This window comes from Epinephelus lanceolatus, chromosome 15, assembly GCF_041903045.1.
Source record: "Epinephelus lanceolatus isolate andai-2023 chromosome 15, ASM4190304v1, whole genome shotgun sequence".
NCBI lineage: Eukaryota > Metazoa > Chordata > Actinopteri > Perciformes > Serranidae > Epinephelus > Epinephelus lanceolatus.
Genome location: NC_135748.1, coordinates 34,338,343 through 34,361,857, shown reverse-complemented (window position 1 = coordinate 34,361,857; position 23,515 = coordinate 34,338,343). Strand labels below are relative to the sequence as shown.

The window sequence follows — 23,515 nt, the reverse complement described above, 5'->3', positions numbered from 1 at the left end:
GTTACCTACTTAAAGTAAAGTTACATACTTAACATAAAGTCACATAAGTTAGGTTTAGGGAAGTAAAAATACATAAGTTCAGTTTAAGAAAAAAAATACTTGGTTGGATGTCGTCTTGTCACGTACTTATGTACCTAACATTAGGTTGCATAGTTTACATAGTTTGGGTTTAAATAAAACAAAAGAAACATAGATTCGGTTTAAGGACAGAAACATGGTTGGGCATTGTCATGTTACGTAATTAACTTAACGTTTCCTATTTAAAGAAAAGTTACATACTTAACGTAATGTTAAGTAGGTTAGGTTTACATAAGTAAAAATACATAGGTTCAGTTTAAGAAAAGAAACTTGGTTGGGTGTCATCACGATACGTACTTAAGCTAAAATTTCCCACTTAACGTAAAGTTACATACTAAGTGTTAAGTTACATAATTTACATAACGTAGGTTTAGAAAAATAAAGTTATGTTGGTTCGGTTGTCATGTTATGCACCTAGCCTTATGTTACCTACTTAAAGTACAGTTACGCAAGTTAGGTTTAGGGAGGTTCGATTCAAAAAAAGAAACTTGGTTGAGTGTTGCCATGTTACGTACTTAATCCAGCGTTACCTACTTAATACTTAAGTTATGTAGGTTTGGTGTAAGAAAGTAAAGTTACGTACTTAACGTAAAGTTACATAGGTTAGATTTAGGAAACTAAAAATACATAGGTTGCTCAAGAAAAGAAACTTGGTTGGGCGTCGTCATGTTGTGTACTTAGCCTGACATTTCCTGCTTAAAGTAAAGTTACATATTAACGTTAAGTTACATAGTTTACGTAGTTTAGGTCTAGAAAGATAAAGTTATATAGGTTCGGTTTAATAAAAGAAACATGGTTGGGCATCATCAGGTTATGTACTTAACCTAATGTTACCTATTTAACACTTAGGTAAAGAGGTTCGGTGTAGGAAAGTAAAGTTATGTAGGTTAGGTTTAAGAAAAGACACGTGGTGACGACATACCATAAAATAAAACCACTTTTTTTAACACGCAACATGATCAGCAGTCTCCTAGGGGGAAAGTCACATTTGTGTGACCCACCACCTCAACCCACATCCTTACGTGGACTTTCACTATTTATACTACATCTGTTTTTACTCCAGTCAGCATATGGGTCACGTAATCACAGCCTTCCCAGTTACAAGGGTTAAATATGAATACTGGCTCATGATTACGTGGGTTATATATATATATATATATACATATACACATTCTGGTGTATTGCTTTTTGTATACCTATGAACAGTGCATGAGAACAGCCTGACCACAGAATTTTTTTTTTTTTGGTTGTTTACAGCTTTTGTAATTGTTACAATAAATGGCTTTAACCTCTTCTGTGTTATCATTCAGTGTTACAGTACAACAGAACAGAGAAAGTGCTGTGTTTTTGCTTTGCTTTGGGGGCTGGAGTATGTGTCACATTAAACCAAGGGAAGGGCTGATGGCAAGGACTCTCCCTGCTGACTGAAGTCTGGCGAGGGGAGGAGGGCTACTCATCTTCCCCTGGGGAGACAGAAACACAGAGGGAGTTATTTCAATTAGTCAGATACTGCCACAACCAGAAGCCCAACCTGCTCCCCGCTGCACCTCCACCACCGGCCAGAGACACAGCTAATCAAATCAAGGCGGGGTGATGCAGACAAAGACTGGAAGCACTCTGCGGTTTGAGAGGGAGGAAGAGGAGGGATATAAGCTGTGCAGCATGTCAGATGTGTCATATGTGGAGTGGCATTTGTTACAGTGGTTTTTGGATTGTGTTTAGAAAAGGGGTTTTTGTGTTTTAGAGGACAAAGAGTCTTTATATGTGCATCCTACAAGGAACCAGTGGGCAGAGACAGCAATCTGCTCGGGTAACCAAAATTATGAATGAAACTGTTTTGAATATGTTGCACAAACAAAGAGGTACTGTTAGTGTTAATGGGTGTCACAGATACTTTATGCCACCCCCACCAAATGACATTAAGATTTACATTTTGACTCTTTCTGCAGCTTCAAACATAACAGTAACTCAATCTGTTTGGCGTCTGATCCAGGGATTGGGGATTTGTGGTCTGCAGTTTATTTAAGATAATGGTCTCTGGCCACCTTTGTTGTCCACAGGTCCCTTTCTGATGTCACTTCAAAGCCATGCGCACTCGGGGCCAGAGGGGGTTTAGCCTAGCTTGACCAGGCACACTTCCGCGCCCCTTTTCATGTTTGCCCCTCCATTTCTCTCTCTGACAAGCAGTTTTGAGCCGAGTCTGGGCCCCCGAGCACTAATTACAGGTCACCATGTCAACTAAGAGGGGCGCTCCCCACTTTTAAGCCAGTGGCTGACATGTTGAAGGGGGAGGACGGGGCTTTAGGGGAAGTGTGAGGGTCCAATATACAAGGAATTTATCTTTATAAGCATGGAAATGAGGCATGTGTACATTTGTTATCGTGGCACAGCTGGTGTCCACTCAGAGCCAAACATTTTTCCTACTCATGTAAGGTTGGCGGCGCTTTATATCACCACTTCCCTCATTCCTAGTTTCCCTTCGAACTCGCTGGCTCGGGTTTTAATAAGAGGAAATACAGCACAAAACATTACAGTCTGCAAAAGAGGTTTCCTTTATTTCTTCTTCAGTGATTCAATTGCCAGGTGTAGATTTCTGGGGGGACACAGGGGACAAGTCCCTCTTAATATTTATAACACGAGTATTTGTCCAGTGGCATGACATGACAGCAGCAGAGCGTTTTATTTTTCAAAAATATAAGACATTTCAGCCATAAATTGATGCATAAAATTTACCAGAATGCAGAAAACTAAGTGTTTGATGCTCAAAATTTTCTGGTGGAGAACCCCAAAACCCCCATTTACATGTGTCCAACAAAACCTTAGTCCTTGATAATGGCATTGATGTTGTAGCTAGTAATGTAGGGGGAGGACAGGGTTTTAGGAGGAGTGTGAGGGTCCTGTATAAAAGGAATTTATCTTTATAAGCATGGAAATGAAGCATGTGTACATTTATTATTGTGGCACAGCTGGTGTCCACTCTGAGCTGAACATTTTTCACACTTACTATACCTGCTTATGTAAGGCTGGCGTTGATGTGGTAGCTAATAATGTACAAAAGTGATTTTTGCATATGTAGTTTGTTTTAAATGCTGTACAGCTCTTTACATTTTAAAAACAGATTTATTTTACAATTTTTTCATATTTTTTAAATTATTTTTTTTCTGTTTTGTTGCCTTTTATGAACCTTTGCCTTTTTATTTTTATTAATTTGATTTAATTTTTATTTATTTTATTTTATTTTGAGTTATTTTGTTTTATTTTTATTTTTGTTTTACTTTGACATGCACCAAGATATGGAGGAACATTTCTTGTGTGAAAAGCTCTTGCCAATAAACCTGATTCTGACATAAGACAACCAGTTACATTAAAGACTCTGTGCATATTAATTGATACTATTTAATATTATGTCATTTAAGTGACTTTAAGTGAATTTTTAAGTGAATTTAAGTCACTGCCTCACTCAGCAAAACTCACTTACCCTGCTCTAATATTTACATAGGCAGTTAAAATTTGACCTCCCATTAAGTTCAAAGTCATTTAATGGTAGAATGCATCATGATAATTTTATGTCCTATGATATCATATAATTGGGGTGTTTTATAAATGGGGTCTTGGTATCCTTCGTCTATCCTTGTGAAATGATTTATTATACATGTTTCATTATGGTCCTGGTCAGAAAAGGGCATTTAAAAGAAACCAGGCTGCAGAGTGTTGGAGTGTTGGTGATCCGCATGTAAAAATACACTGCCCCTGCATCGCAAAACTTTTTCTGAGTGCGCTTTTAATACATACGGACGGGCGACGCCGTTACTATTTCTCCCCGCCGTCTTCCAAAATTAATGCGGCAGAGCTCCAGTCCAGCACAGTCGGGAGGAATGGAATGAGAGGCAGCCGTGGGCGATACCAAATGTGGATTCTGATAGGGGAGGTCCGCGGAGATCCTCGAGATTAAAGGGCATAGACACGCTCTTCAATGCGGTGTAGTATATTACTGAGTATATTATAATTTTATTAAATTAGATAGTTTCTCTTTAAGTGTGTGTGTAGGCGTCGTTGGTGTAAATTTGTCACCGTCGTCCCGAGCCCCCCCCCCCCCTTTCCCGCTTCCATGCACCGCACATGTATTCCTATCTACTTGTTACGGCTCCAGCGGGGAACAGAATGTGGCTTCAGTTGAAGGCGGCAACAACGACGACGCTTCTCCCAAACTTCCTAAAGTATTTCCAAACTGTGGATTTCCTTTCCTTCTGTTTTTTAACAACGCCAAATAAGCTCGCTCGGATTAACACTTTTTAAAAGGAATAACTTGTTTTCTCATTAACAAGGTGAGTTTTGCTTCACTGGCGAGATGCTTTTATTCCGTTTTTAAATCCTCCACACTGGGAATCTTAACGGTTACGAGTTTAGCTAGCTAGGAGTAACTTTAACGTTACGGCATTTGAGCTACTCTAACCCATTTAAATGACGTCTATTCACATAGTTTTATGAAGTGTTAGTTTTTGCAAATATTTTTGAAGTGTTTAAAGACGCTTCAAAGTAAAGTGAGAACAGTTAAGTTGCCTCACCAACGGTGATGCTGCCAGGATATTTCACAGGGAATGCTGCCATGAAATATGAGTAACCGACTGGAGTTTTTTCTGTTAGCTTAGTTGAGGAATTTTGTTTTAACTTGATATGACAAAACATGTTCAACGGATTACTGATTAATGGAGATTTATAACTTTGACTGTTTGCCCACTTTTGTTTTATGCTCTTCTCATGCTAACTTTTGCCCATAGTGCCCTCAAGGAAAAGTGCCTACATCATGCTAACTTTGTGTCTATATTTATTGTATGCTAACGTTACCGTCCAAAATTCCTTGGGAAACGTAGCCAGAATTCCTCCCCTTGTTATTGTGGTGTAATTACCATGCCCCCAGTGCCCCACACATCCCTCCACCAGCACTGCAAAGCATGTGTAGATGTCTTGAATGGCACAAAATGATGTGTAAGCCATGCTAATCAATCCTGTTTTGGAGCTGCAAATTCCCCTCTCTTTCCTCTCCCTTAAAAACAAACTGCAAAGATGTTGTCTTAGTATTCAGGAATGTCAACAATTTCCCCTCTGTTTAATATTAGACCAGAGAGCAATCAGGGCAGAAAAGTGAATGGGTGTCCTCACACTTTACTGCAAAGTTTTAACTTAAGGGCTGGATGACCATAATTTTATTCTAAAGACAAATTATTTCCAGAGATGTCAGAGATCAGGTGTTGAGCATTTCTTCGACCTATTGTCTTGCTCTATAGCACTACAGCAGAGGAGATGCTTTTCCATCTTAACCTGTGTCCCATGGTTGCTTGTTTTAACTACCTTGCACCTCACATGTCCTTTGCCAAGTCACAAAGAGCTTGTTGTCATTGTGTTACAATGTGTTACTACATAGATGTTTGTCACAACTGAAATCAAACGTGTCGGCCAGCACATTCAGTCAGGGGATCCCCTGTATGAATTACTAACAGTTGAAGCTCATCCAGTACACATGGTAGGTTAATCAGCTACCTTGTGTGGCCCATTCCCCAGCATACAGTGTGTGACATGCTACCTACCTAGGTCTCTGCTCCAGATGTGGGGGGAAGCGGAAGAAAAACAACTTGTGTTTTTGAGATCGAAACAGCCTTGGCTCAGCATTGGAGAGAGAGATGGTGCAGGTGTAGTCTGGGCAGGAAGAGCGCTGCCTGAGTAGGAAGCAAAAAGGAAATGCGTGAACAATGATGGTTGGTGTGCGTGTTGGTGACTCATTCAGTTGAATCTACGTTGGAATGTGCGATGGGTTAGCCTGTATTGCACAAGGCATCCCCTCCCTCCCACTTATTTCTTTATATGAATAACATTTGTTTTACAGTCTTGTTCTAGAGCTTTTAAGCTACATTTTACTGTACTTATACTCATGAAACCACATATGATATTACCTGTTACATACACACCTCAGTGCATGCTGGATGTGTTGTTTTTCTGAATTTACGAGTGATTTCCTGGGTATTAAACTCAGCATCAAAAGCTCAACTGAATCCCTAGCCTCGAGGCTGGCTTTCACTGATGCCCAGAGTACACAGTGAATACAAAAAAACTGTTAGACACAGTACCTGAGCTGGAGAAGAAAGCATCTATGGAGCTATATATAGGTAACTGGAGATAACCTGTTATACACTTTTTACATAATCGTCTCCTTGCTATGCAAATTCTTCCAGGAAAGCCCAGTACACGCTACGAGGATATTTTCATACCGTTTCGGTAGCTGTTTATAAAAGGCTCTCTCCAGATTTTATCACTCGATCTGCCTTTGGCCTTGTTGCTAGAAGATAAGGTATATGGGGAATCATATTTTGAGTATCAGGACAATGTAAGTGAGGAATGGGGGTGGATGATATTACTATTATTGCCATAAAGAAGGAGAAATTCTATCTCCTACCGTCTGATTGCATGTGTTATCTTTATGTGGGTGTGTATGCAGTCAAATGTCCTTGTAGGTGTAAGTTATACAGGTGCCCTGGGCTCTGCACTCATATCACTCTACATTATGTAGTCCATACAGCTGCTTTTGGGTGCAAACTTTGTTATCTCAGGAAAGTCAGCTTTTAAGGAGGTGAGGATTTTCAGAGAGGTGGCCATGTGTCTTTGAAGATTACCTCGTGTTTCTAAAAGTGGCATTATTTCCATTTGAGTCCTGAAAATTGCTTACACCAGTGTTGCATGCCTCCTCTGCAACTGCAGGGATGCTGCATGACTCCTATCCTTGTCTCAAGTTCACCAAAGGGGACAGAAGAAAGAAAATGGGTCAGTTCTTCCTGCATTTGTCTCCTTTCCCCCCCTTTCCTTGGATTGTGTTTTTTCCTTTGATTACTTTGCCTTCTTAGTGAAGCTTGAGTCCTCTGAAGGAAGTGCACCAGAGAGATTTAACCTGCTAGCATCCCCCCGAGGATATTATCAGCTTATCTCACACGCTTCTTACCTCAGCTCTCAGTGTTTCCTGTCGGATATTTTCTTGATTTTGCCCAGATTGGTCGCAGGTAGACATGTTACTGAGACCCAGGTTCAGTCCTGGTCCTGGGTCAGTAACAGTAGATACCTGAGCTTATGAATTGCTCCTAGCAGCAGATTTATACCTCAGTATCACAGCTGTAATTGCAGTTGTAAGTCTTGTTTGAGTTTTGGTGTAGGGTAAACAATCAGGCCAAATAAGGACTTATATTATCTTTACTTTGTCTTTCCATTGAAGTAATTATGAGGCTGTGGCTACAGGAAATGCTGGCACACTCCCAAGTGACTGGCAGAGGGGAATTCATGCAGCTGTATGTTGTTACACACACTGCAAAGTTTCAAATATGTGCAGGTATTTTTTCTATATCATGAAATGCTGCAGTTAACTTTTCATACCATGTGTCAGACTCTCCACAGGTGTGACAGTGTAAACAATAGCAGATAATCCAGGTACAAAAGCTGCACACAGGAAACGGATCAGATCACCTGCAACAGCCCTTTTCTTTCTGTCGAAACGGAAGAAACAAAACAACAGGGTTTGGTTGGGTTTTGCTATAATTGCAGCTCATTGTTTAACCCTCTCCTTTAAGGCTACGCGCTCTATTTCGAGCATACGTAATGGTCAGGTTGACGTTTCCGCGGTGCGTTGCACTGCGATTGCTAGTTTTGTTGGGTTACTCATGCTCGGTCCAAGCCTGAATGCTGGGCGGGGAGGGAAGGGAGCGACTGCTGACTCTGTTCTAACATGTCTGGCAGTGCTGGCGGTTTGTGTGTGTGTGTGTGTGTGTGTGTTTGTGTGTGTGTGTGTGTGTGTGTGTGTGTGTGTGTGTGTGTGTGCGTGTGTGCACTCACTCCACATGAAAGCCAGATGTTATGAATGTTGAAATAATTTTTTCCGTAAAGGTAACTGAGCTTAAGTTGTGCCTCACTGAGCTCACAGAGTTTTTAAATTTTGCTGTTCGAGCTCTGTGTTACTCTTTGCTACACATCTCATCTGATCATTCTTTAGTCTACATGTTAATGCATGTAATTATTTTAAAAAGGTTGAGGAGAAAGTTGATTCACATAAAGATCTGGATTCTTTATGATTCACAGATTTAAAAACTTGATTTTCGGCAATGTTGTTATGATGACCGTAAAATAAATCAGAACTGTGCATACACACGAGAGTCACTTATTGGTTCATCTTCAAACAAGGCAAGCATTTGGGAAAAATTTGGATTAATACACTGTTTTCCCATCATGCATCCCTCATGTATAGCAGCTCTTTCTCATCTGCATTTCTCCAGGATTTAAATGATTTTGTCTCTGCGCCTACAAACTCGTGATTGATTTGGGGAGACCGTGGCCAATTGTTACAGTTTTTGGTTTTGATGTCATTACACAAAAACCTCTAACTATTTGGGTATAATCTTTTTTGTGTAAGTAACTTGTATCTGTGTTCTACATGTTGACCGTTATCAATTGTTTTTACACACAATTTTAGAGTCACAATATTGATTGAAACTGTAGATGTCAAATTTTATATCTGCCCCCATATGGTGTATGGTAAACATTTTTTAAATGTAATTTGACATCTATTACTGTGTACAAATATGTGTCTGCAGCCCTTCTTGTGTCAGCAGATGTGCTAAATATAAAATAAAACTTGGAACAAATACAAGGGAAACACTGTAATAACCTAATATTTTTGAATCTGTGAAGTATTTTGCAAATACTATATATGCTATGATACATGGAGTGCTGAACTTCAGCCAACTCACACATTACCACTTTGAAAAACATATACCCAACTGTGATCAGACAGAAAGTAACTCGGCCTGGACTGTGTTTTAGTTCAGAAGTACTGTCTGTACAGTGTTGTGTGTAGCATTGAGCCAGTGTGGTACTGCTATATACTGATACACTTGACTTGCTTCCAAAAAACTGCTGCTAACATTTGCTTTAAAGCCGCACACTGCAGGCAGTGATCTCATCAAGACATGTTTGTTTAATTGCCCGTTACATTTCATATTGAAACTCATCAGACATGAGTGAATGGTGTTACACTGGAGTAAGAGCCTTAAAGTACTTTCCCCTTTTCTACTTTTTGAGGCATGAATTGATTTTTGAATCCAGAACTGATTGTGAATAGAATCATGCCAGCAAATGCGAATCCAAATCGTGACATTCACAAAGATTCCCACCCCTATTTAACCTTTATCTGTCCGTAAAGCCTGTGCCAAGATTGAGCAGTGAAATGTCTTTCCACATCACATCTCTCTGCACTGATATCTGGTGCCACAAGTCTTAAACAAACAGCTCAGCTAGAGCAGTTGGGAATCTTGCATGTTGGCATGTCGAAGGCTGTCATTGAGTAAGACTTACACCGTCACTTTCATAATTATATCTCCACCAAAAATGATTCATCAAGCAGGCAGGCGCTCCAGCTCCTTAATCCGGAGTAAATCTTGGACAAAAGATGATTGAAAGGCAAAATCCAAATGATGTGAAAAGTCTTTTAAAATTCCTTCCCAGTGAGAAAGTCTCTCCAGCCAGTTCGGATAATGTATGGTAAATATTGCAGCCACATTTAGTATGGGAGTTGTGGTTTAGCCTGAGGCCACCCACCATCCAATTCCTTGACTATTCTTCTTGAATTATATAACAGCGTTACAGTGCCGTGCTGTGCGCAGGCCTGACCTTCAGTGGTTAATGAGCGTGACATTTGATGAAGGAAGACATGCAGGCAGATGTTGTATTTATATGAGCAAACATATAGATTATACTTAGCGTGAAAGAATATTATGTTTGCTGTGTGTCTGTGTTGTGGATAATTACTGTAATCCAGATCCTACATTTCATCAAATTGAGATTAGTCATTAAAATCTGGTTTAGGTTCTCAGACTCAGAAGTTCTCAGAAGTTTGACTCTGAGCCAGAAATGGATTGTTTATCCTCCCTGCCAGCTCAGTGGAAATAGACATACAAATATCTGCGAGATGATCTTATGGGCAAGGGATCATGGGAATCAAGGTCTTAAATAGTGCAGTGTGTTTTTTCTCTGTCTCTCAGATTAGGCTTAAAGGCTAAAAAAACACACACAGCATCCAGGTATTTATGGGGGTGCAGCTAAACATGCCTTTAGTCACTATTAATATCAGCAAGTGTCACAGTTATTTGTTTAAGCTGTCATCAGAGAAAGTCAAATGCAAGACAACATCATCAGAGTAAGAATGGCTTTATTTGCCAAGTATGTGCGAGTTTCCGGTACCTAACGACAGCCACTTCCCGACATCATGGCCAGCCAGCCAGAATCCAAAATAGATGTTTAGACGATCCAGAATCGAGTGGTTTGGGTGGTCAAGCATATCACTCCACTTGCGTACTCTTTCCTGTTTATTTTTTAACACTCAGCTCCTCCTTTTAGTGTATCAGTAGGTTACACAGAGAAGAGGAGGGAAGGCTGACAGAGAAGCCTAATGCCATCTTGTGACCGATGTGATTTAGAGACACTCGTCAGCTCAGCAACATTTCTCATCAGCTGAATAAACAGATCTCTTGGCAGCCGACCCAGGCTGGAAAAAAAAAATCCCATTCGGATCCAGCCGTTTGCACTATTTATAAAAGTCGTGCCCTTTGAATGGGAGCCCTTTAAATATTTCAGCAGGGCAGTTTGTGTCAGCATCTGCAGCCCATCAAACATGCTTCCTCCCAGATGATTGGTTGCATGAAATTAGGATTTGCTTTGTGTTTTTGCTGCGTACACCCAGCCCACTGAAAAGGCTGTATTTAGCTCCTACATGAGTGTTTCTTTCTGTGAGTACATAACTTGGTTTTATTTTGTGGTGTTCTGTACTTGTGTCAGATGGAAGTTTTTAAATGCTTACAGGTGCTGTTTAGAGGTTTGGGGGATTTTCAGTTGCTATTATGTGGCATTAGGCGTCCCTACTGAGCCAAACAGTTTTTGCAGTAACTCAATTGTAGTGTTCTTTAAAGGATAGGTACCGTTTGCTTAGTTTTTACTTCAGGGTATCTCACTAACTATTTTCATTATTACTTAATCTGATTATTTTTTCATTAATCAGTTCAACAGTTTGTCTTTAAACTGTCTGTAAATGGCTAAATAATGAGCGGCACAGTTTCCCAAAGTGACACATTCAGATGTTTTCTTCGACCAATAACCCAAAATCCAAAGAGTTTACTGTGTTTACAACAAAAAGCAAAAATCCTCACACTTGAGAATCTGGAACCAGCAAATATTTGGCAGTTTTACTGCATTAACAGTTTGATTTTTTTCTTTGATAAACTAAGTGATTAATTAACTCATTGTTTCAGCAAATAGAATGAAAGACAGGAGAGGACAAATAAACATTAACACACAGAGACAACAAACTCCTACGCAGAGACAGCAAATGACGTATTGCTTTAGAGGAAACACAAGAGCAGGCTGATTCAGAAACAGTTAAAAGCAAATAAGTAAAAGTACCTATCTGGGTTTAAGCTTTGCAGCTACTATTTTCTCTGAGGGTCCTGATACACCTAGCAGACAGTTGGTTGTCGGTCAGTGTCGTGCCATCGGTGAGCATCTGTCACCCTAGTTTGTGTGGTATGTCCTGCACCGTTGGCACTAGTTGGCCCTTTTCAACTGTTTTTCAGCCGACTCAGCATCTCGAAAAAGGTGTAGGGGTCAGCCGGAGTCAATCAGTGAGTGGATTCACTCTGATTGGAAGTTCATCCTAGTGCTCGAGAAGAGAAACGGAAGTGAGGAAAGCAAACAAACAGCTAAAGTCAAGAGGGCGTGAGATCAAAACGTGCTTGTTTTATTATGTAAGATTACTTCTTAGCCACTGGTCTCTATAGTAGATACAGTTCGTGCTTGTATGTGTTATTGTTCACTGGCGCACAGTAAATATCATTTGTATTTTCAGCATCGGGTTGTGTTGTTTATGTGCGAACTGGCTAACTAGCATCTTGAATCTGTCCTTTTGGTCTTCCGGTTTGCCTTTGCAAATGATGAATACAGACTATCTCCACCTGCTGGTATGGAGAGTTACTTCTTCTCCCACAAGTGCAGAACATACGTGCTAGTTGCCAGTTAGCTGTGGTGTTTGTGGTGTGTTCAAGTGCAAGTTTTTGGCCCAGACACAGGCAACGTGAGGGGCCAGCCTTTGTCGCCATAATAGTTAATCAGCCAAATATTTTCTCAGGTCTATAAAATATCTGGAAAATAGTGAAAAGTGCCCATCACCATTACCAAGTCCACCAAGTCCAAGGTGATGTCTTTAAGCGCCATGTTTTATCTGACCTAAACCAAAATGATGAAGAAAAGCAGCAAATACTTGCTATAGAGCAGCTTAAACTAAATAATGTTTTAAATTTTAGCTTGAAAATGGTTTAAAAAAGTGAATCGATTATCAAAATAGTTTCTTTTTTTTCTGATTATCTGAATGGCCAGTGTAGTTTTGAAAGCAGCTGAAGCCAAACAAAAACTTAACAAGTAAACAGTGCTGAGGTCCAGATCAGGGATTACAGTGCAGGTTTCAGGATGCTGTCATAGGACGCAGTTTGCGGGCACATGGAAACAGCGTTGTTGCTGCTCGTTGTGTGCATCAGGAATCAAAGGCGGCCATTGTTGGAATGAGAAGCAGATGTTAGTGAGGAATTCTCCTGACTGCAGCAGTTTTTTCTTTTTTCATGCCTAAGCTTCAAGCGCTGCCTCTCTCCATCTCCCTCCCTCCTGCTCTTTCCCTCTCTGCTGTATATATCCTCTCTGCGCTCTCTTCTTTTTCTCCCTTAGCTTTGACATGCTGTACCTGAAGCTATTCTTAAATCAGCGGTGTGACAGCTGGTTCCTCCGTCTCCAAACAGAGAAAGTTTTTCTTTGACTCCGCCATCCAACAGTTGGACATAGAGACTCTCCACTCCTATGATGTCAGTGGGGAGGGAAAGAATGAGAAAGAGAGAGGTGTAGTTGTGACAGAGGCCCTTTCTCTGTATCCCAATGTGGAATTTGGTGACTCTGAGGTTTGCCACGTTGACAGAATCACTGTTTGAAAGGCAAGAGGAAGCTCAGTTGGCTGCTCTTTGTGCGTGCGCTGCTTTAGATGGACTTGTGTTGCATCACACTTTGCACGGCAGCAAAAGGGGGGGGTGGAAAGCAGCAGTAATTTCATTATCCAGCACTCTCGTCCCTCACACAGTATGTAAGAGAATCCACCCTTCAATTTCACAGTGGACACTCTCTCTGTGGTGATGTCTCATGTTTAGACCAGACATGACACAATGGACATTTAAACCCATCAATAATGACTGCACTCAGTTATGTCTGAGTTACCCCTGTATCTGCAACACTGGCATCAGCTGTCACCGTAAGCATTCAACAATGTAATAAACAAGTGGTAAGTAGGATGTGTCTGTGGAAGTCAGGAATCATATTTCTGGCTGAAAATGCAAGATGATATGACTTCAGCAGAGCCCACTTCAAGGCCCATTAACTTTTCTGCAGGGAGATTGAAATGGATGTGTGAATGTTTCCACCTTGTACTCAGATTTTCAGACTCCAGCAATAAACAGCCAGGACATATGGTTCTTAAAATGCTTCTTTAAGCCGACCAGTATGGGCTGTAGATGTGTGGGTAGTCTTGCATAGTCAGACCTGTCTCCACAGTGCTGTGTCTGCACTAAGGAAGGTCTGGAATCACTGATTATATTTCTGCCATAGGGTAAAAAATGCTCTGGTTTGTTTTCATTTCTTAAAATCAGTCACAGTCATTAGGATGCAGTGTCAGTGTTCCTTCTATTTCATGTTGGGGAATCGTGTTGTTTTGGTGGAATATTTGCATGTGCACTGTCATTAAAATGGCCCCCAAAAGAAAACATATTAACAGTTGTGTTTCACTGTGTGATTCAACTTGTATTGACAAAAAGATAATAATCGGTGCCCTAAAGGTGAAGCCTGACTATACTCTGGGTCTGGAGGAGCTCACTGGACCCCGTAAAACCCCAGACGATTTGCCGCCAGTATGTGGCGCTAGAAGAACTTTATTATGATGATATTACAGGAACTTGTGTGAAGTAGAATAGATTGGTACATCGGTGAAGTCACTGTCAATGGTGCATGCTGCTGCCAGAGTTAAAAGATGTGACAAATAAACTCTGATCGTGTAAGAGAACAGTTCAGCATAGGGAATCCTGCAAGACAGAGTCTGAGCTTTTCTGATGTGCACTCACAGGTTGTTTTATCCACTGTAGATCTTTACAACAATTCGCCACGAGAACAAAGCAGGCATGCATTTTTGCACGATCCAAATCTTCATTAGAAGTCGTCTTTTTCAGTGCTAAGTTGTTGGCTTGGAGGTTGTTGTTGACAGGGAGAATGCTGCCCCAAATCAGCTCCCAATGGCAGGCTTATAGCTGCAGTCTACATCCAGTGAGTCAGACTAGAGACAATGGTAGTAGCAGATACAGTAACATCAGCTGAGTTTTCCAGCAAAGACATTTCTATCATATTCTAAGGCAACATCCACACTCATCTGTCTCCACCAGGAAGATGCATTTTGCCAATAAAATGATCCACATTAACAATTTAAAGTAACGTCTGACAAGTTCTCCATCCATACTGAAATTCCTAAACTTAAAGAGAACAACTTCTTCTTCATAATACTCCTTTAAACAACAAAATTCTGTTGCAGTCATCATCTGATAAGAAGTAAGACACACACTTCTATTAGTTTGGTGAGTCACAGCTGGTTAAACCTTCGTCCTGCTCTCCATCATCACTTACACAGTTTTTCAATACTCACAGTATAGTTTTTGTCATACTTTAATATCTCATATATTGATCTCACATATCAGTGTCTGAACTTAACTTCTTGCTCGGATAAAAAAAAAATAAAAAAAGCCAAGCAAGATAATAAATTGCCTTTTTGTGTACCAGCTCATGTGATTCAGATAATCAGGTATTAAGTTTAATACAAACTTGGAGAAGAGGCCAGAGCAAAATTTGATGCAAAGTTATTTTAATAAATTTATCACAGTTTATAAGTTGAAGCCTACATACAATACAACTCAAGAAGTCTTGATCTCAAAACTGTACTTAAGTATTTGCTATTAGATGTAGTTATGGTCAAACATGAAGGTAAATTTGAAGGCTTTGTAAACCTGAAATCTTTAACCCAATTTAAACCTCCTCATCAGTCTCCTCACTCCTTATCACAGTCACTGGCGGCATGACTAGCAGCAGGTGATAGTTTAATGGAGTAGCTGATATCACGACAGATAACTGAAAATTATTTGCCAAATGGAAAATCTTTAGTTTGACACTTGGCAGGTGTTAATTCCGGACCCTGCAGTATACATGATTTATTTTTGTGACCATTTTAGTGTGGCTCTGACCAAGTCCCTTTTACCTTCAACTTCATAGAAGCCAAAATGCTTCCACATGTTAGCCAGGGGTTGTCGGTCAGATTGTGTCCATCTGCGGTCGCTTACGCTCAGTCATCCTCACCAAAACTCAAGATGTAGCCTTGCTTGGAACACAAACGCGACATGTACGTTTACGTCAGTTACATTTCACCATGCAGTTGGTACAGCCGTGAGGAACTCACAGCCCTGTATTACAAAAATTGTTACAGGTGATCATAATGTAGAGAATTAAATTAAATTTATGATGACTGACTTTTCTGCATTGAGACACAATCTTTGAAGAGAGAAGCAGGAATCGCAGTGCATCTAATTTATTGTTTTTCTTTCATGAGCATGATACACCCTTATAATGTACAGTACAGACATCTAGTGTTGCAGTGGTGCTATCAGCAGATGAGTAGTTGGACATGGATTAAGTTTCTCGGTACTCTTTATTGTTTCCCTGTCTGACAGCTCACCAATCTCACAAACTAACAATTCAATACTAGGTATTTTCTGCAGAAGTAATTTGTACTAGCTTACTGGCATCACGCTGGATCTCTGGAGGGGAAGTGAGTGATGGAGGGAAGTACTCCAATTAGACGCATCTCACTTCTAATTAACCCCGCTGCCATCACACAGCTGTTCTGTAGTAGCACCTGACATATGGTCGACGCAAGAGCAGGAATACACCCCTTGTGAATGAGTGTGTGCATCTGCTAACATGTCTCTATTTTTGTCCACATGTACATGTTTGTATGTGTGCAGTGCAGTAGTGATGCATGCAGTCAAGGTCAGCAGCGGCGCAGGCTGCCGCCCCCCAGTCATGGTTCATCAGCAGACTTTGCTGAGTGGCTGCTTGCCTGCCACACTGCACATCCAATGACCAGCATTAATGAGAACTGATGCTGTATGTCAACAGTATGTGTATTTATGGCTGCTCGGCCCACAATGCTCCCTGTCTCTGCTGCAACAAAGCAGTGTTATATGTCGACAGCAGCCTTATTGAATGGGCACTTAGTCCGAGAAGCACTTTCTGACTTTGCTGCAGAAGTCCAAGCCTACAATTAAAGCTGTTGTTTATTGGTATCAGTCTGGTCAGTGACTCTGGTGTTGTGTTCACTGCTGCTTTCTTTGTTAGAGTGGCAATTTACTGATTTTAAGGCAGGTTTTTACTTTTATTCATTGCCCCAGCAGCTTTTAAAGGCAGGAGAAAGAGTGTGCGACTGAAATCCACACTGAGTAGCTGAAGGATGCCTTAGACTGCAGTGAAACTGAATTGTAGCTATCATGGCTAAAACTAGGGCTACATCCACACTAACATGTTCATTATACTATTATACTATTTCTACATTTGCACCTAGTGTCCACACTCCTTCAGCATTTTGGAACAACTAAAACTGTGAACTTTAAAAATGCTGATTACCCTGTTTTTGATTGAATTTGAGACTTATGGAAACAATAACACAGACACACATTTGCCCTCCGATAGTGTGTTAAAAGTCACAGCTTGTCCAGTCAAAACATTAAGCTAAGTCTACATACCTTTTGTGATTTTATCCTTCTTTTGTGGGTACTCTAGTCCTTTTCCCATTGCCATGACTTCCTCCAGATGATGCTCCCAGCTAGTACTGTTCTAATCTTGACCTTATACTCATGTGCTACTTTCAGTAACATTTCCACCTCAACATCGGTCCAAGCAAAGAAACCTCTGTTTTAATATGGACAGAGATTATTTCTGAATTGATGTGTGGATGTTGCTTGACTTGAACTCATGAACTTTTCTATGCTGTAAATAAACCTTTAATTCTCTGATTGCATCTTTTTAAATGCTAATTGTTTTCACCCTGTAACCTGATCTGTTTTTAATGACAACATGGCTTCAAGGTGAGCGACTTTCAACAGGAAGAAGTGATAACTTGGATTGATTGTTCTTTTACATTCTTTTGTCTGGTCTGAGACTTTTCACACCCTCTGAAGGCCTCACACGTCCTCAGGCACAGTTCATGCTGTGAGCTACTTGCCCGTCACAGGATAACTGTTAATGCTGGAGGTGTGTGTGTGTGTGTGTGTGTGTGTACTCTCTTACTACTGTGTGTGTGAGTGAAAGGCATGGTTGGTAGAGAACAAGTGAGTACATTGCTGTCATAAAATAGAAGTGTGAATATTTAACTTGACCAGGTGCAGGATAAAGTCAGTGTGCAAATATTTTTTGAGATTCCTGCAACACTTTGCCATTGCAGAGATTGTTTTAAGCAAAAAAGAAGGCATTTCTTTTAAGACAATACTCTTGCAAAAAAGAGAATAAAATTTTATTTACGGATATTTTTCATACCTGTATTTCCCGAGAACAAAGCCTCAGTCTGACTCATGCCAGCTGACAGTAAAAACTTCAAGTCAAACAGCTGAAAGCATGTCAACAGAACTCACTGAGATGACAAAACCGATGCCAGGAGGAAAATGTGAAGCTGTTTGGCTTACAGAGCCAACAAAGTCACACCCAGTCGACATCTAAACCCCGGTGCGTATATTTCTTAACAGCTGTTCAAGTCAACCTCGGTAACACATTGCTTTTTTCCCGCAGTGTTGTATTTCTGGTTTGTTAAAATGCCCTGAAGTTAAACGTTCAGAACTGGTTTTGCTGTTTAAGTGAGAAAATGATGGAAATCAGTCTGTTTTTAGTTCTGAGTCACTCAGTCTGTGTCTTTCCTTCATGCCATCATTACATTTCACCGGTTCCTCTCCAGACAGATGTTCACATGTTCCTCTGGAGTCACTGACATTCCCCTGAAATGATGTCACATATTCATGGACACAAACAGGAATGCTGCCCTTCTTTTCCATCTGTCTGTCTTTTATTTCTCCCATCAAGTCAGATTTTTTTAGTGAGATGTCATCCTTCTGCTATTTTTAAATGCAAATGTAGATCTTCAAACAACTTCATAATTTTCATGTCAACCACGCAGCCACTGCCTCTGCCTCATTCCTCATAACACACCTACATATCCTCTATCCTCTCTGATGTGTCTCCACAGTGGCTGACTGCAGCTTGGGTCCCCATGCTCTGCCTCGTGAGTGCTGCTTGGCCTGCTGAGCCTGAAGGTGCTGGTGTGTCCGTACTGGGCTGCAGCTAAGGCAGGGACACAGTGACTGGTGGTGGTGGTAGTATCATCATCTGTGTCTGCGGTGGTGGAGGCGGGTCGTCAGAGGGCCCGGAGCCTCGGTAGCAGGCGGAGGGGCCTGTCCTGTCTCAGCCACACGAAGATGAACAAATTGAGCTTCCACAACAACAAAACCATGCAGGACCGCCGCTGCGTCTGTGTCTTTTTGCCCAATGATGACACGCTCAATGTCATAGTCAATGTGAGTACAAATAAAAACCATATTTTTTCCATTTTTCTAGTTAAACTTTACATCAAGATATTAAACTGTTAGAGGAATAGTTCAACATTTTAGGAAATGCACTTATTTGCTTTTTCAATACCACTGTCATGTCTTTCTGTTAAATATGAAGCTACAGCCAGTTAGCTTACCTTAGCATAAAGAGTGGAAACACCTAGTCTGGCTCTGTCTGAAACCACATTATCATTTTTATGATTTGTTTTTGCATAGTTGAATCAAAAAAAAACACAACATGTCAATAAGTGAGCTTTAGAGTTGCTGGTAGGTGAGTTTTATTACCTGTTAATAAAGCCAGGCTAGCTGTTTCCCCCATTTTGTGTCTTTAAGCTAAGCTAAATTTAAGGGCTGCTGGTTGTAGCTTTATTTATCACCCAGACATGGTATTGATCTCATCTTTCTCTCTGCAAGAAAGTGAATGTGTTTGTCAAACTATTTCTCAGGGTACACTGGGAGGTTTTTAATTTTATAACAAATTGTGGTCAGTATTTCTCTGCAGCTGTCAGCTGCTACTTACACAGCACTGTGTTTTTGCAGTGCACTAACCTCAGGAATTTCTAATCTCTAATTAAACAGCAGTTTGATTTATTTTCATTTTATCACAGCTGCTCTACATACAGCTTTTCATTGATGGTGGCCAAAACAAGGCTCCTACTTGAACTGAAATACTTCTGGTGGTTTTATAACAACATGCGATACATACCAGACATCAGCGGTGGGGTGTTTGGGGTGTGTATTAATAAAATGGCAAACAGATGATGTTACAAAGCTAAAAACAACCCTCCTCTCTTCTCCTCTCCTCCTCAGGTGAAGACCTTGTGCCAGGAACTGTTGGTGCAGGTGTGTGACCTCCTGAGGCTGAAGGACTGTCACCTGTTTGGACTCAGTGTTATTCAGAGTAAGACTTCTTATTTTCGGGGATTCAAGCAAATGTTTCCCGTCTCTGTTTGTGCAGTGCTACATGTTGTTTTGTAGTGTTCTGTATTCAGTTTTTCTATTTTTTAACTTGGTTACCTGTCAGCAGAACACAACAACCTCTTTTGTCTATGATTTTCCACTTCACATCTTCTAAATGACATTCAGTTGTGTGGACAAAGCCTCATTTTTTTTATTTTAAAATATTTAAATTGCATGGTTACATCATGCAAATTGTGGAGTGAACGCAGTCACAAAGAGTACCAGAGCCTCGTAAAAACAGTGTAACCAGGCAGTTAGTTTCCTCAGACCAATAACTTGGCTGAGAGACAGGAATCTACCCTAAACGCAGCATCTCTCACCTACATGCCATGGCGGTCTCTCAGGAACCAGGGCCTCCTCGTCCTGACTGGCTCCCATTGTGCAGTGAGGCTACAGTTGTTTTTACGGTGACGGCACGGTGAGGGTTGTACGTATGGAATGAGTCACTGTGTCTGCACTATGGCGCGGCAGACAGTGGGTGACAGTTGTAGGCAACAGCAATGGGAGAGTGAATTGCAAAGGCAGTGTTTTCAGACAGCTGGCCTCCAGATGAGCCAATGACGGCCCAGCAGGTCAGTTGAGCAGGAGCCTATGGGTCTGATTGTGGGACATTCCTGAAGTGCTTGTCTGAACAGCGTGAAATCCCCAAGGCAAACAGAGGCCACCCACTTGCTGTGTGTCACCCGATGTCCCCCCGATCAGAGTGTGGCGTCCACACCAGACATGGGTTCAAATACGTCTTTGTTTGCCTGCTGTTTAAAGGATTTACCCCACATAAAAAAACAATACGTCCAATGCTGATGAGTGCCAGAAAGAGTTTTTAAAGTGGATTTCTCTGCGACAGTCAAGCTGAGACTGTTTGAATGTGTTGAATCTGCTAGGAGCTGGGTTAAATGGCCAGTGGAGGCAGTGTGGAGCTGAAACAATTAGTCAATTAGTTGGTCAACAGAAAATGAATGCAACTATTTTGAAAAATTAAATGTCAAAGTAATTTTTTGAAGCAAAATTGGCAATGCTTCACTGGTTCCAGTCTCTCAAATGTATTGTATTGTATTTGCAGTATTTTATACACGTATACAGTTTTTTTTTTTCATCTTACAAAGTATGTCCTTCCACACCTGTAAGACTTCAAACACGTTCTGTCTTCCATAGTTTTTCCTCATCACAATGATGGTAACATGTACAAGCTATCATTACCTTTTCAAAACACCTACTGGAGATCTCATCACTATTGATCCCCATTCAAAGATTCGAGTGATACTCTGGACATACTTAAGTTTTCCTTCCAGTCTTCATTGACAACAATCTCACTCTCAAAAGTATCACCACCATCTGCTGGTACGAAACCCCGGATCCTGAGGTGGACCATATAACACTGTGCATAGCAGACAGCCCCATTCGTCTGTGAAATGGTGCAGCAATACTAAGTTTAGGTGTAAAGAAGTCTTTAGACCATTGAGTGCTGACAAAGTGAAGTCCACCATTTTTGTTGTTTCTGGCGTATACTCAGTAAACAAAGCAACAACAGACGTGTGAATCGAGGAGATGATGTCATTGTTTCCCAGATGCATCATTTTTACACGTCAACAGATAAACAGTAACCGGATTTCTGAAAAAACTGCTCCTTTGAAGTTGTTTTATTTGTGTATAGATGAGAGCCCAGAACATAGAGGAAAATTTCTGTTTTCAAAAATTTCTTTATATGTGTAAACAAGGCCCAAATATCTTTGGGTTGTGTTCTGTTGGTCACCAAAAACAAGCAATTTGAAGATGTCATTTTGGACTGTGTTTTTTCTTTGGAATCTATAGACCAAACGATTAGTTGAAGTTAATCTGATAATGACAATGATTGTTATTTGCAGCCTTAAAGTGGTGTTGGGTTCATTAGTTCAGTTTTGTACATGGTACTTTTCACCCACCAGAGTAATGTTTTTTTAAGCTCAATTCAGTCTGTCAGAAATGTTGTTCCTGTCCACAAAAAAAGACATAATATTCAGTTAAAGGATCACAATAAGTAAGTTCAAGGTGCAATTCACCCAAATCTTAAAAAGCATCTCCACTGACCTTCTCTGGTGACGTACAACCACAGGAAGTTCTCAATGAAACCTTTTGCACAGTGAGGTCTATGGATCAGCCTGTGCAGCGCGGATATTGTTTCTGGAAACAGATATTGCTGCTGGGTTTTTTAAATGTAATATTTGGACTCTCTGAGCACCACAAACCAAATGTCATTGACCTCAATTCTATCAGGATGGCGGCAGAGGTCTCTGCGGTGCAGATCTCAAATTGTCCCCAAGAAAAACCAAAACTATCTTCATGGGAAGATACTTCTCATCATGGTGGAGTTTTAAAATCAACACAGTGAAAACAAGGTGTTAATGTGGATCAGAATATTTGGGGCAGTGCAAATTTAAGTATGAGTCATAATTCTCATCCTTTAGTCTTTAATGCAGTTTACAAATGTGATTAAAAAACTATGCATTGATGTTGTGCCAGAGAGCCTCTACTCCTGCTCTTTATTTTCTCTCCCTTTTCAATGGGTGTTCATTGTATAGAAACTCAGACTTGTCACATCAGCAGGCCACAGCTCATGAAAGGCGTCACTTCAGGAGCAGATTAATGCATGACACAGTGAGGTGGAGAAATGAGAAGGAACACCAGAGGCTCTGAGTACAAAGGGAAGTGCAGAGGCTGTCTGAGGTGATGACTCTGAGGCTTGGGTCTTTGAACAGGGAGCATTCAGGGGGGATTTCTCAGTGCACTCACACACATAAAGGCATCTATACATCCGCATGTACACACACAGACACACACATACCAACAAAACAGAGTATGAGTTCCAGTGTTAAACCTTTGCCTCTCCTCCTTCCACAGATAATGAACACATCTATATGGAGCTGGATCAGAAGCTATCCAAGTACTGCCCCAAAGAATGGAAGAGAGAAGCCAGCAAGGTGAGAAATGATGTGCTGGATTACTGACTTTCAATCAAAAGTTTAACAGTGAGCAGAGGACGTTAAGACTCCTTTTTAAAGCTGCGCTTGGCAAGAAGTTTGTACACAACTTAGCAGCCTAGTTCAAAAACTGGATTTAATAGATCTCCTACCTGGGATTCAAGATTTATCCAAATAAAATTCAGCGTCAGGTCGTTCCACTTTTCTGCTCACTAAGGTATAAACCTTGTTTTGTTTAAGATACAGTTGGTAATTTTAAAATAACTTTGTCATAATTGCTGAAACTGTCACCATATTCTAAAAGAATTCTGCGTCTAATGGCATTTGCTAAAATCTACCATGACTCACTGGAAAACAAGTAATCAGAGCCGACGAGACTCTTACACCACTGTCAATCATTTTAATCACTACTTGTGAACTCATCCAACTGTCAAACTAGGCAGCGCTGATCAAATATGAATCAAGATTCTGTTACTGTGTTGCCCATTTCTTGCCCTAAATGTTTTCAGAAACATATTTCAGTGTACTGTTTAGCTGTAAAATGAGAACGTTTTCTCCAGCCAGTGGATGATTTTTCGTTTCAGCTCATTTTGCAGCTAAACAGTACACTAAACTATGTTTCTGAAAACATTTCAGGCAAGAAACAGGCAATGCAGTGACAGAATCTGCCTTGTAACAATGTCCAGGTTCATCACATGATGCCATTGGGCCCAAAAAGACTTTTCC

At 40.7% G+C, this 23,515-nt stretch overlaps 1 protein-coding gene across 1 annotated transcript in view; it reads left to right on the top strand.

Annotated features, from left to right (window-relative positions):
* Positions 1-4,263: 4,263 nt before the first annotated feature.
* The window catches only part of frmd6 (FERM domain containing 6), a 33,061-nt gene continuing 13,809 nt past the window's right edge, over positions 4,264-23,515 (top strand). The window contains exons 1-4 of the mRNA XM_033643430.2: positions 4,264-4,403; positions 18,515-18,842; positions 19,686-19,776; positions 22,710-22,789. Of these exons, the coding sequence (XP_033499321.1) occupies positions 18,744-18,842; positions 19,686-19,776; positions 22,710-22,789 (270 nt within the window). The 5' untranslated portion in view covers positions 4,264-4,403; positions 18,515-18,743. The remainder of the gene's footprint in view (positions 4,404-18,514; positions 18,843-19,685; positions 19,777-22,709; positions 22,790-23,515) is intronic.